General features: G+C 62.2%; 2 protein-coding genes and 1 long non-coding RNA gene across 15 annotated transcripts in view; 2 read left to right on the forward strand and 1 right to left on the reverse strand.

Moving 5' to 3' along the window:
• The first annotated feature begins 712 nt into the window (after positions 1–712).
• Positions 713–7885, forward strand: ARRDC1 (arrestin domain containing 1). 4 transcript variants are annotated; one of them, XM_033859222.2, is made up of 8 exons: positions 713–894; positions 5540–5650; positions 6084–6134; positions 6236–6390; positions 6561–6743; positions 6839–7015; positions 7100–7505; positions 7579–7885. In XM_033859222.2, exons 1-8 carry the CDS (start codon positions 777–779, stop codon positions 7641–7643), a joined length of 1266 nt encoding a protein of 421 aa, XP_033715113.1. In that variant the 5' UTR covers positions 713–776; the 3' UTR covers positions 7644–7885. The 4 variants fall into 4 exon arrangements, with proteins under 4 accessions (XP_033715113.1, XP_033715111.1, XP_033715112.1 ...); XM_033859221.2 differs by having other exon boundaries at positions 714–894; positions 7088–7505; XM_033859220.2 differs by having other exon boundaries at positions 7088–7885.
• On the reverse strand, positions 3874–9997 carry LOC141279029 (uncharacterized). The gene is made up of 3 exons (XR_012332789.1): positions 9152–9997; positions 8844–8978; positions 3874–4436 (listed from the first exon to the last, which is right to left on the reverse strand). It is a non-coding gene; the product is annotated as an uncharacterized lncRNA (long non-coding RNA).
• A 757-nt stretch (positions 9998–10754) lies between these two features.
• The window catches only part of EHMT1 (euchromatic histone lysine methyltransferase 1), a 146218-nt gene continuing 144089 nt past the window's right edge, over positions 10755–12883 (forward strand). For 3 of the 10 annotated variants that reach the window (XM_033859215.2, XM_033859218.2, XM_033859217.2), the window contains exon 1: positions 11313–12097. Coding sequence is in view for 6 of the 10 variants with exons in the window: in XM_073806874.1 (XP_073662975.1) it covers positions 10777–10839 (63 nt within the window). In the remaining 4 variants the exon portion in view is untranslated. The other 7 variants (XM_033859211.2, XM_073806872.1, XM_033859210.2 and 4 more) reach the window with 6 other exon arrangements.

Here is a 12883-nt window from a genome sequence, read left to right on the forward strand (position 1 = left end):
CACCTCTGACTCTGCCGGTCACGATTTCTCCCCTTCCCCACCCCCCAAACAACTTGTATCTAGGCCGGTTGTCTCCATCAAAAAAATGCCACCCCATTCGCCCAGCTGTTCTGGACAAAAACTTGGCCTCACCTTGACGCCCTCCTTCAAGCAACCCCATATTTAACCTGCCAGTAGGCGCCCAGCACCTTCTCTAAGCCAAGCACGGCCTTCTCTCGCCTAGACTCCCGGATTTGCCCTCGAATCAGCCCCTGGGTATCGAGCCCCACCCCTCACCTCTCCCTGCCGCTGCTGCAGGCCAAGCGCTCCCCGCCCCGACACAAGCCCAGCCTGGAGACTTCCCTCAGTGTAGAGACGCTGCACGGTGGAGACCCCGGGGCGGAGCCTGAGAGGGGGCGTCGGCCCGGCCCGCCCCCTCCACAGGTGAGGCAGCAGGGGGCGCAGGTGCGCCGGGTTCCCGCGGGCTGCGCCCGAGCTCCACCCTGCTGGCCGGGGCGGGGCGGGGAAGGGCGGGTTGGGGGGACGGACCGAGGCGGGGCTGGGGGGCGGGCAGGAGCCAGCGTGGGGAGCTGGGGGGCCGAGGGGGGCGGGGAGGGGTGGGGACAAGAGGGGAGAGGGATGGGGGCGGGGGGAGCAGGGGGCCGGGCGAGGCGGGAGCGGGGGCGGGGCGGGGGCGGGCGGGAGGCCGGGGCGGGGCAGCGGGGGCGGGGCTGGGCGCGCGGCGACAGCGGCAGCGGCGGGGGCGGCAGCGCGCGGCCGCCCCGCAGGGCCGCGGCATGGGACGGGTGCAGCTCTTCGAGGTCCGCCTGAGCCACGGCCGCGTCGTCTACAGCCCGGGGGAGCCGCTGGCGGGGGCCGTGCGCGTGCGTCTGGCGGCGCCGCTGCCCTTCCGAGGTGGGCGCGGGGTCCGGGAAGGGCCGCACCTGCGGCGGGCCGGGCATGGCTCCGAAGCGGCGCGCGGCCGCTGGGCCCGGGACACGCGAGGCCGGGGGCGCGCGTCCGGCTGCGGGGGGCGCCGCGGGGCGGCCGGCCGGGCGGCGGACCGCGGGGGTGGGAGGCCGGCGGCGGTCGGGGCGGAGCAGGGAGGCCCGGGTGGCCCAGTCCTTCCGCATCTGCCTTTCCTGTCCTCTCCGCCAAGGGCCGTCCAGACTCGGGGCGCGGGCTTCGAGCCTGTCTACTTCGCCGAAGGCCACTCTGACCTGGACCCGCGACGCTTCTGACCTTCTCTGTCGGGTCTCCGGTCCGCCGCGCCCTGCAGCTGCTGGGCCCTCACCTGGAGCCCGGCCCGCGCTGGGGTTTCTCTCCCATACACCCAGGCAGCCCCGCCGAGTGTGCGGGTCCCCGGGGGCGGGCTGCAGGGCACTGCTTACACCCAGCCCGAGACTAGTCCCTAAGGGCTGGGAGGATCTTGATAATCCCTGCGTGCCGTAGGCCGCCGTAGCGGGCATCTGGGAGCCGAACCTGAGCCCTCCTGGCCGGTCCCTCTGCTGGCGCAGATATCTGGGACTTTGAGACCGGGGATCCGGTTGCTGCGGCGCCCCTAGCTAGGGCTCCCTGCCGGCGCTGGCCTCGTCTGTCTGCTGCCTGAGGTGTGAACCGGGCCCTGCGGGGGACATCACACCTGGTCCCTCTGGGCCGTGGGCGAACCGCAGCCCGGGCGGGGTCTCTCTCCTGACCCCGGCTCTGAGTGTGAGGTTGCGTGGTGTGTCCGTCCTGGGGCGCTTCTCTACCTTGGGGTGCTTGGCCAGAACCACAGCTGCCGGGCTTCCCTCTGGGCTTTGACCTTCCAGGCCCCCGTGTGGTTGACCGTTCAGCGCTTGGGGTGCCCGCTGAGGATGCAGAGCCACCGTCCTCTCTGGGCAGCTGCCTCCTCCGTCCCGGACCGGTGACACCGCCCACCTCCGTAACGTGTCGCCTCTTTCCTGTCTCCCCAGTTGGAGTTTGGGGTTGGGTGGGGGTAGGTGTGCTTGTGGCAGGGGCACCGGGGGGACAGTGCAGCTCTGCTCTGGGGCACCAGTGAGAGGTGAGTGCGGCTGGCAGGGCACAGGAAGGAGGGGTGGGCCGTGGCTGGAGGACAGACGGACACCACAGAGACCCCACGCAGAGCTCTCCTCCTGGCCTGCTGCCCTGTCACCCCCTGTAGCTGGGGCCCAGGGCGAACAGGCTGTTGTTGACCACAGTGAAGGGGTGGCCTGAGCTGTGCGTGACTAACCTGGGCTGGTTAGAGCCCCGCAGCCTCCACGTGGTGGGTAGGATGTGGGTAAATGGACAGCTGGGCCCCAGGAGGCTGAGGGAGTCCCTGACTGTAAGAGCCCTGAGGCAGGGAGAAGCAGGTCAGGTCACAGGCTGGAGAGTCCAGCAACGACTGGCCTCGCGCCAGAGAGGGTATTATTTTAAGTTTGCCCCCCAGGGGTAGGGGGGATGCTGGTGCTGGGGCCTCTGTAGGCCTCCGGCCCTGCCGGGGTGTGAGAGAGGAAAGACCATGGTTCTTATTTTTCCTTTCCCTCAAAAGACACTTGTTACCAGGCATTGATGCAATAGGGGGGCCCCCAGGAGGACATGGAGGGTGGGGGGCAGCAGGCCTCTGAACACTTGACTGAGGAGTGTCAGTGATGGTCTGCACTCAGCCTTGGGGACGCCGGCTGCCTTGGGAGCTGATGTGGAAGAAGGCTGGAGATGGAGCTGGAGACTGGGTCCAGCCCATCTGGAGGCTGGGGGTCAGGCGGGGCTGCCCTGTGCTCTGCTCTCGAGGTGGGCGACGAGGGAGGGTGATGCCCGGACAACAGTAGCAGCCAGCTGCCAGCTCTGCCGGCTCCCTGGGCTCTCACCGTGGGCCAGATGCCATTCCCACTTCCCAAGGACCAATCCATCAGTCTTCATAGCAACCCTGGGAGGTGGGTGTTGTCATTCCTCTCGTGTTACAGATTTGGAAACAGGACAGAGGGAAGTGGCTTGCAGGCTAGAGCTGTAGTGAAAGGATGTGGCAGAGGCTGGGCTGCCCCAGGTTTGAGGGAGCTGATGGAGGCTGGGACAGACCTTGGGGACCAGAGGGGGAGAAAGCAGACGGGGAGCAAGCAGAAGTCTTCGTGTTCAGACTGCAGGTGGTACATAGGAGGAGGGCTGCTGGACAGGTGAGAGTGCTGGCTCAAGAGGAAAGTTCCAGAAGCCACTCTGGCACAGGATCCACATGATGATTCTCCTTAGAGAACTGGAGCAGCCCCAAACCTCCAGTTCCCCCTGCGCCTCCATTATTCCCCTGCGGAGGAGAGACTGGACAGGGATGGGAGTTTGTTTCCAGTCGGTGATTGGAGACTGTTCATCCAGGCAGGGTCCCCGAAGGGGCCTCACAGCATATGTGCAGAGGGGGCCCTGGCACAGTCGTTGGGAAGTTCACAGAGTTCGAGGGCCGGTTTGTTTTTCTGGGGCCAGGTGCCACCCTGACTTGTTCACCTTAATTGTGTGGCCGGGTCCTGGCTGAGTGTGTGCCTGTTTCAGCCACCCTGCTTTTGGACGCGTAGGCTATGCCTAGGTTGTTTGCTATTAGGAGCAGTGTTGAACAGGGTGAACAGGGTGAGATTCTAAGGGGATCTGCTGGATCCCTGGAACGCGTGTGTAAAATTACAGCAGATCTGCCTGCTTCTTCTCCAGGACCTCCGTCGTATCAGCCGACAGGTTGATTGCTATAAGCAAGTGTCTGTTTTTCTACCTTCTCTATGACACGTATCAGAATGTTTAATATTTGCCAATCTGATGTGTTAAATGGTAAGTCGCACGAGTTTCCGTGAATTCTAGTGAGGTTAGACGGCGATTCCTTTATCTGCTGCTGTGTGAAAGTCACCGCTAAGCAAACAAATCACGCCTAAGCTAAGTTGTTTAAAGCAACCATTTTATTATAACTGGTGCTGTTGTGGGTTAGGATTTTGGGCAGAGCTCGGCAGGGTGATTCTTCAGCTCCGTGTCCCATCCACTGGGGTCACTTCACAGTGCTTCACAGTGCTCAGCTGTCACTGGGCCAGTCTGGGGACCATCGCACCCCTTCCAGCACACCCCATTGTTCCCAGCATTCCCAGGGCAGCCGGATTCAAGGGGGGACGCACCCTCTCCAGGAGGAATGTTTCCAGAAGTGTGACGCCTGCAATCCACCAGGACGTCTTCTAGTTACTTTACAGTCAGGCTGCCCCTTCTCTGCTCGTTCCACGCCGTGCCTCTCTTGGGATGTGTTGGTCTGTAGGAGCACTGCTGATGTCCCAGACCTCCAGGGTGGGAACAGTTCCAGGTCTGGCCCTAGGAGGGGATGACGGGTGGAGCGTGGATTAGAAATTAGGGCCGAGGTCCGGGTGGTGAGCCTGGGCTGGCACGGAGGCTGAGGGCTGGTCACTGGCAGTGCTGATGGGGCGGAGGCCGAGTCATGGGTTCGTGGAGGGCAGCCCAGTGCACTGTGGGACCAACAGGAGGCCTGCATCAGCAAGGTGGGGCCTGCCTGGGGAGACCACCGACAGACCTGGTGTGGCTGCCCCTGGCCCTGGGCACTTGAGACACTGCATTCTTCCTGCCTGATGGCTTTGTCAGGAGGGTGTCAGATTCCGAGTTACCTTCCCTTCACCAGTCCATCAGGTCAGGGGAGGACGGGCAGCTGGGCAGGCAGGCTAAAGCCTTTGGCCTTGACTCAGCCGCACAGGGAGAGGAAGAAATGGAGGGAGCCACAGGGCTACCTGTCACTGAGCTCCCACCCCCTGCCCTGTTTGGGTCTCCAGCCATGGTGTCCCCTCTGGTGACCGGCCTCGGCTGGGCCTGGTCCAGCCATGGCCTTCTGACTGTAGTGGGCTCTGGACGGAGGAATTTGTGTTCCTGATCACAGGGCGGAAGGCGGCAGCAACCCTGCTGCCTGGTTCCTGGTGTGTGTGCTTCCCCTGGGGAGTGTGGGGGAGGACCAAGCCATCTCGATGCAGAAATCAGCGCTCCTGGGCAGTACTGGCCCAGGAAGCCAAGGTGTCCCCACCCTCTGGTGTGCCAGACTGTTGGGTTCCTTATCTGCTCAGGCGGGTCTGACCACATTCCTGCAGCATGAGGGCTAATAGGTAGCTTCCTGGAGCCTGAAGGGGTGCCTCCCAGCCTAACTGACTTGCCTGAGAGGCAGCAGGAAGGTGGGGTCAGACGTCAGCTGCCCCAAACAGCTGCCTCTGTTCACCTAGGGTTTCCCAAGCACCCCTGTAGGGAGCTGGGTTTTCACAGGTCTGGTTGGGCGGGGGCTGGGGGTGGGGCTTTGCCCAGGGGTCATCTGGGTGACCGTCAGGGCCTTCATGTTCTGGATGGCACGACAGGTAGAACTCTGTGCCTCGCCACCCTGGCTCGCTGAGAGCACCTGAAGATGCGGCACGGACAGGAAGTGTCCTCTGGAGGGTAGCAGGCCATGTGCTGGCCTTCCCAGGGCCTAGCTGGGTGGTCCTGGGTGCTGCCCGTCCTGCCTGAATCCCTGTGCTGGGGCTAGGGAGGGGCCCAGGCCAGTCTGGTTGGGGCTCATGCTGTCCCCCCCTTGCAGCTATCCGGGTGACCTGCACGGGGTCCTGCAAGGTCTCCAGCAAGGCCAATGACACAGCGTGGGTGGTGGAGGAGGGCTACTTCAACAGCGCTCTGTCCCTGGCCGACAAGGGTGAGTCTGGGAACCCTTCCCTCACCTCATCCCACTGAGAGTGGGGTCTGTCCACCTGACTTCCCCATCCGCCTCTGGCATCCCCGTGCTAGCCCACCCTCTCCCAGGACTGTGCACCTTGCTGGATTTCCCTCCCTGGCAGGCACAGGGCATTGCCTGATGGGGGCTGGGTGGCTGAAGAGGGCCACCTTCTCCTGGATTTGGATGGGCTCCGGCCCCCGGAACAGCCCTGCCCCCTCTCCTGTTCAAGCCAAGCTCTCACCCCCATCCTTTGCCCAGGCCACAGCCCTGTGCTGCTGAGGTGCTGGAGACAGAGGCTAGGAGCCCAGCAGCCAGATGCAGTGTGAGCTGGTTGGCTGCAGGGCCTGCTTCTGTCCTGGACCCTGTGAGGTCACCTTGTCCCCTCTCCCCTACCTCCCTTCTGTCTCTGCAGGGAGCCTGCCTGCTGGAGAGCACAGCTTCCCCTTCCAGTTCCTGCTTCCTGGTGAGAGCCCAGCCTGGCCAGGCCAGGTGGTGGCAGTTGGCGAGGGTGGGTGGGAGGTGGGGTGGGGGGCAGTCGGGTACCAGTCCCTGCTCTCTCTCCAGCCACAGCTCCCACGTCCTTTGAGGGCCCTTTTGGGAAGATTGTGCACCAGGTACGGGCCACCATCGACACACCACGTTTTTCCAAGGATCACCAGTGCAGCCGCGTGTTCTACATCTTGAGCCCCCTGAACCTGAATAGCATCCCAGACATCGAGGTGAGCCTGGGCAGTGGCCTCCTGGGTGGGCCCACCCTTGCCTGACACCCTGTCCCCAGCACAGGTGAGGCGGCCAGGGTCTGGAAGGGCAGCGGCCTCTCTGTCCTGAGCTGACCCGAGGATCCCGCCTACCCACACTTGCCAAACCCCCTCTCTGTTCTCCTCCCAAGCAACCCAATGTGGCCTCCACCACCAAGAAGTTCTCCTACAAGCTGGTGAAGACAGGCAGCGTAGTCCTCACCGCCAGCACCGACCTCCGAGGCTACGTGGTGGGGCAGGTGCTGCGGCTGCAGGCTGACATTGAGAACCAGTCAGGCAAGGACACCAGCCCTGTGGTGGCCAGTCTGCTGCAGGTCAGAGTCCCCTCGCCTGCTGGGCCCTGTCCCCACGGGGCAGAGGAGGGGTAGGTGGCTGGCCTGCCCAGGCTCACAGGCTGGCCCTTCCTCAGAAAGTGTCCTACAAGGCCAAGCGCTGGATTTATGACGTGCGGACCATCGCCGAGGTGGAGGGCGCCGGCGTCAAGGCCTGGAGGCGGGCTCAGTGGCAAGAGCAGATCCTGGTGCCTGCCCTGCCCCAGTCCGCCCTGCCGGGCTGCAGCCTCATCCATGTGGACTACTACCTGCAGGTGGTAGGGATACAGGGGTGGGGTGGGAGGAGGGGCCGGTGGCCTGGCTCCTCACTCGCATAACCTCCCCAGGTCTCCCTGAAGACGCCGGAAGCCATCGTGACCCTCCCGGTCTTCATCGGCAACATCGCTGTGAACCACGTCCCACTGAGCCCCCGGCCAGGCCAAGGCCTGGTGGTGCCCTCAGCGCCACCCCAGGAGGAGGCGGAGGCTGTGGCTGGTGGCCCCCACTTCTTCTCGGACCCTGTCTCCCTCTCCACCAAGAGCCACTCACAGCAGCAGCAGCCGCCTGCAGCCCTCGGCTCTGTGCCTGGCGCCCCTGAACCCCATCCTCAGGATGGTAGCCCTGCCCCCCACCCGTTGCCCCCTCCCTTGTGCATCTCCACAGGTGCCACCGTGCCCTACTTTGCAGAGGGTTCTGGAGGGCCGGTGCCCACGACCAGTACCTTGATCCTCCCGCCTGAGTATAGCTCGTGGGGCTACCCCTATGGTGAGTGGGGGCCTGGGGCCTGGCAGGGAGGGGGAGCCACGGGCCCCATGCAGACCTGGCTCTCTCCCTGCAGAGGCCCCGCCATCCTATGAGCAGAGCTGTGGCGGTGTGGACCCTGGCCTAACCCCAGGGAGCTGACCCCATGTCGCCTTCTCCGGACGGGCGGACCTACGCCCTGGGACTAGGCTCCCAGGGCCTCGTGCCTTCGCTCCCGGCCTGGCCCGGCCCACTCAGGACCCGCCGCTGCCCGCCGTTCCCTGCGGCCTCTGCCTCCGGACCAGCTTCTGCCCCGACCAGCCTCCGCAGCCCCCCTGTAGTCGGCCTCTCCCCGGGGGTTGGGGCCTAGAGAGACTTGGTGTAAATAAAAAGCTTCATTTGTAGAGCTGGGCACAGTGGCCTGTGGGACGCCCTCCTCTGCCGGGTGTGTGTGCCTGTTCGGGTAGTGGCTGTTGTGGGTGTGCCCAAGCCCCCGGGCTTCTCAGCCCCTCCCCTCCCTATAGGGCACGCCCCTCAGCCTAGCCCATCCATGCACGACACGCCCTCTTCGGGGCACGCCCCTCTCCTCGGCCCCGCCCCTTGCCGTCGTTTTCCCCCCACCCACCCCACCCCCTTCCGCTCTGGGTCCCTCCTCCTTCCGGGCGTCTTGGACCGGAAGGTGGGGGGGGGGCGGGGGAGCGATCCGGGCAGGGAGCAGAACCAGCTTTGGGAATCGTCCGTGGCGGTTAACCGGGCCCGGGCCAGGCGCTTGGCCTCCCGGTTCGGCTTCAGGATTTGCCCTCGGAGGCGGGCTTGCGTGTTTGGAGCCTCAGCATCAACTTAAGTGGCCTTGTGACAGAGGGAGAAGACCACCGCTGTTCCATTTTGTTAGCATACATCTTGGGCTAGCCGTCTGGCACCCACCACTCCAGGCTACGCAGTTTAGACTTCGTGTGCCAGACGAAATCCGGTCGGGGGGAGGGAGCAGGCTTCCCCAGTTCCTTTACCCTTGGCCTCAAGTCTCCTGCCCCTGCCGTCACCACTGCCACGTCTGGCTCTGAGGGATGCTGCTTCTCACGCTGAGAAGTAAATAGTATCACTTTTGCACACATCCCACTGGCCACCCTTTACAGTTGGAACTGTACAGGCAGCCATGTACCCTAAAACTTTACTATTTGTGGGACAAGGAGAGGATGAATATTGGACAAAAACACAAAGCATGCCACAAGAAGGATAACCTGTGAAACATCTACTAGAAGCTGTAGCCTCATAGTTGAGACTCTGCCTGTTTCAAATCCCATCTCTGCCTCCCGACAGTGTGTGGCCTTGAAGGCACACCCCTGCTTTGGTTTGCTTACTTACAGAATGTGGATGAAAACGACGTCCACATCCCAGGACTGAACTGACGGTCACTGAGTCAACACGTAACACATCACGTGCCGAGAAGAGCACCTAACATCATTGGTCGGCGACAATACCAGCATAGGGTGGGTCGGGCTGATGGTGCAGAATGGGAACATCACCTACTTCTGACACATTCATTTACAGTCGGTCTTTGCCTAATGAAGGACTTTTTTTCACATCTTATCTATTCCTTCAACAAATATTTTGTCTCCTGCATGCCAAACATTGTTCCAGGTACTAGGGCACACAAAACAAAAATCCCTTACCTTTTGGACTTAGTGGGGCTGACAGGCAATATGGCAACGGAATGCTATGGAGTAAAAGAAAGCAAGGAAGTTTTGGGGTGCAGTATTGTTTTTAAATAGGGGCAAGTGGACATTTCCCTGAAGAGGTGGTATTTAAGACCCAAGGATTGTCAAGAAGTGAGCCACACAGATACCTGAGATATAAGTGTTTCAGAGTAGGGGCAAACTAGGGCCCAAGGCAAGAGTGGAGAGAGAAAGGCTGGTGCCAGAGAAGTAGGTGCGGGTGAAAGCTGGTGGAGCTGTGCAGGCTGTTAAGCAAGACCGCTCCTGAGCCTCCCGTCCTGAGGCTCCAGACAGAGCTTGGGGTTCCTGGCCTGTCAGGAGCTGACTCAGGCTGTCCCCCCAAACCTGGGAAGTCTTCCTTGGTACTTAGGATCGTCCACTGCCTCCTCTGCAGCTGAGTGCACCGTCAGTGCACTTAGTGGAATTTTCCTGGAGTCTCATGTTCCACGAGATTGAACCCTCACAGGAGTGAGGCCCAGATTACCCTTTGACTCAGGGCCTCCCCAGTTCCTGTTGTGAAGACTGGCCAGAGAACCCCAATTTCAGTCTATGCTGCTTTTCTCAACTCCCAGGGGATGGCAGAAACACGTCTGGCTACGGGGAGTGGGTGGCCTAAACCAGTCTACGTGGGCTGTTCAGTGAAGGCTGCTTGATATGCAGGAAAGGTCTCGCCCTGTGCATAACTGGGGGGCTTGCAGAAGGCTGGGGTGACCCGAGAGGCTGCCCAACTGGGGCCACCTCCTAACTGGAGCACACCACCCCCGGCAAACCTGGCATCTTCCCTAACCAGAGCGCCCCCCCCCCCCCGCCCCCAACAGGGACAATCCTCCGCCTTGGACATTCCCCACCCTACCCACACTTCCCAACCAGGACACTGTCCCCAGCCAGGGCACAGCCTCCTAGCGGGGCACCTTCCCTAATCAGGGCATCCTCCCCGACAGTCCGGACATGCTCCCAGCCGAGCACCCCAGCGTTGGGGCAGTCCCTCTAACTGGGGCACCTCCCCCAACTGGAGCACCGCCAACGCAGGCAATCCTCCCCAAAGGGACATCCCCCCTCCCGCCTCAGGGCAGCTTTCTCAGTCAAGACATCGCCCCCCGCCAGGCACACCTCATAACCGAAGCACCCCCACCCCCGAGCTGGGCCATTCTCTCTAACCGGATGCAGCCCCAACCGGGGCACCCCTCCCAACCGGGCACAAGCCCCACCCGGGCACCGCCCTAGGACGCAAGTCCAAGTCCGCCTTCTGTGAAGGCAGACGGAATCGATGTGTGTCCGGGGTTAGAGGTCAGGGGTCCTTCCCCACCCCGGCCGGCCCGCTACAGTGCCTACGCAGAATGAGAGAATATAGTGCAAACTGGAGGACTACGGGAGGACGACGTCCGGCGCCGCGCCGACCCCGGAAGCCCGCTGCGCCGGGCTCCACCCCCGCGGCCGGCCATCGCGCTCCGGTTCCGGCCGGGGCAGGCCCGCGCCGCGGACGCCGCACTCGGGCTGCAGCGCGCAGGCGCGGGGGCGGGCGCAGGCGCAGACGCGCGCGACCGGCCCCGCCCCGCCCTGGGCCGCGAGGCGCGGGCGGGGCGATGGCGCGCGGGAGGGGCGGGGCCACGCTGCGGGCCCGGGCCATGGCCGCCGCCGATGCTGAGGTGAGGAGCGGGCCGGCGGCGGGCGCGGGCACGGGCGCGGGCGTGGGGGCGGGGGCGGGCGCGGGCCGGCGGGCCGGGCGGGGCGGGCGCGCGGGCGGGGGCGCGAGCGGGCGGGGTGCGGGCTGGCCGGCGCCTCCTCGCCGCCGCCGCCGCGCCTCAGGCCGAGGCCGGGCCGAGGTGGCCGGGCGTCCGGGCCGCGCTGCGCGGGGCGCGCTTTGTGCGGGCTGGCGGGCGAGGTGAGGGCGCCGGCGAGGCGCGGGCGAGGCGGGGGCGCGGGCGAGGAGAGCCGCCGCCCGCCCCGCCCGCACGCCCGCCCCGCCGGCGCCCCCCGCCCCCCGCCCCCAGGCCGCGGCCGGGAGCCCCGCGGAAGGGGCGGAGGACAAAAGGGAAAGTGGGGCGAGCCGGCCAAGTTGGCGGCGCGAGCGAGGCGAGGCTGTGCGCTCCCGGCGCCGCTCTTGCGCCCGCTGACCTTTCACTTTGTTCCGAAGAGGATGGCTCGGTCTTGAAGGAAAAGTTGGCCGGGCCGGCGCGCTTCTCCCCGGACAATGCTGCCGGCCCCGGTGGCTGTCAGGAGCAGGAATGCACGACTTCGGTTGATTTCCAGGCAAACCGCTCACGCGGGCTTTGCATGTAAAAAGTTCCCATGCTTTTGTTAATGTTCCTGGCCTCCCCTTTGCTCGTCCTCAAGGATAGTTTTTCCCTTGCTTGTAGCAGCAGAGAAAGCAAACTCTTGCGAGATGGGCCACTAGCTTCCCGCAGAAGGGAAAAGCAGGCGGGAGGCGGTGTGCCCGGGGAAGTGCAGAAACAGTGCGCTCTCCGGGCTGACACGAGGGACCAGTTTGGAAAAAAGTGATGATCTAGCAGTTTCTCTGTGAAATTGCTCCATGTGTAGTAACTGCGGGGACTTCTGAAGATCAGAAAGCTAAGGTGTGTGATAAGGCCCTTTTGCAATAACCTGGTGTGTAGACGTAGTATATTTTTATCCAGGTAATGCACAATCTTTTAACATTTCTTTAATTTTCTCTTGCAGTTTTGGGGGGTGTGGATGTAAGTAAACTGGGGAGGTGCAGGGAAGTTCCTGAATTCAACGCAAGGACTGTTTATTAGCACCTTCAACACTCAAGGAGTGTATTAGGTTCAGAAAAACAGAAAAGGTGAATTAGATAACCCCAAGTCACTTGTAGGAGAGAAGATGTGTAGTGATTATGATATCGTTTATTGAGCAACTTCCGGGTCCCGGGCACTGCAAGCCCTTTAGGTAAGTCCTCTCCTTTAGCTTTCTCTGTTCTGTGCAGCAGGTACTGTTATTTTCTATTTAGCAGATGCGGGAAACAAGGCTTGGAGGCGATTGAATGACTTGGCCTAGCCAGTTACAGGATTAGCAGTTGTTTGGTGTCTGGCACATAGTAGGCTTTTAATTAATAATTGATGAACAAATCGTCCCAGATGTCTCTGATTCCACGGGCAGCCTTGAATAGAGGGCTTGACTGAGACAACAGCAATGACAGCTTCTGTTTACTAAGCCCTTACCTGTGTCCAGCCCTGCCTTGGCTGCGTGAATTCACTCATTAAAGCCTGACAGCGATCTTTTGAGGTGGGTACTGTTATATCCCCATTTGCACTGGAGGAAAACAGGCACAGTGTGGCCCCAGGTTACGGAGCTTGTGGTGGAGAAGATGGATGCAGGTGGTCTGCCTCCAGAGACTGTTGAGCTGTGTCTGTGGCTGTCACTTTAAGCTAATGAAAACTCTGGGCTTAGATTCGTGATCCTAAGTGTTTATTATGGAGGTGCACGTTAGGTGAGGGGCCTCCTGGACAGTGGGTAGGCATGAGGTCATCTGTTGCCACTAAATCGGCGAAATGGTTCCTGGGTCAGGGTTTCCCAGTTGCCAGATGATTAAACCAGAAAGTGGACACTTGAAATTTATCTGACTGTATATTTACTTTTTCTTCTTTTCCTTGACCTAGAAAGAGGTCACCACTTTTTCACACTGAAAAGAACTGCTGAGGTGATGAAATGCATCCCCTGTTTTGTGGATTAGTA

The sequence above is a fragment of the Tursiops truncatus genome, chromosome 6 (genome assembly GCF_011762595.2).
Source record: "Tursiops truncatus isolate mTurTru1 chromosome 6, mTurTru1.mat.Y, whole genome shotgun sequence".
NCBI lineage: Eukaryota > Metazoa > Chordata > Mammalia > Artiodactyla > Delphinidae > Tursiops > Tursiops truncatus.

Coding starts and splice junctions, on each gene's coding strand:
- ARRDC1 (XM_033859220.2), top strand. CDS start 777: ATGGGACGGGTGCAGCTCTTCGAGGTCCGCCTGAGCCACGGCCGCGTC. Junction 6,135..6,235: donor CTTCCAGTTCCTGCTTCCTG/GTGAGAGCCCAG, acceptor CTCTCTCTCCAG/CCACAGCTCCCACGTCCTTT. Junction 6,391..6,560: donor ATAGCATCCCAGACATCGAG/GTGAGCCTGGGC, acceptor TCTCCTCCCAAG/CAACCCAATGTGGCCTCCAC.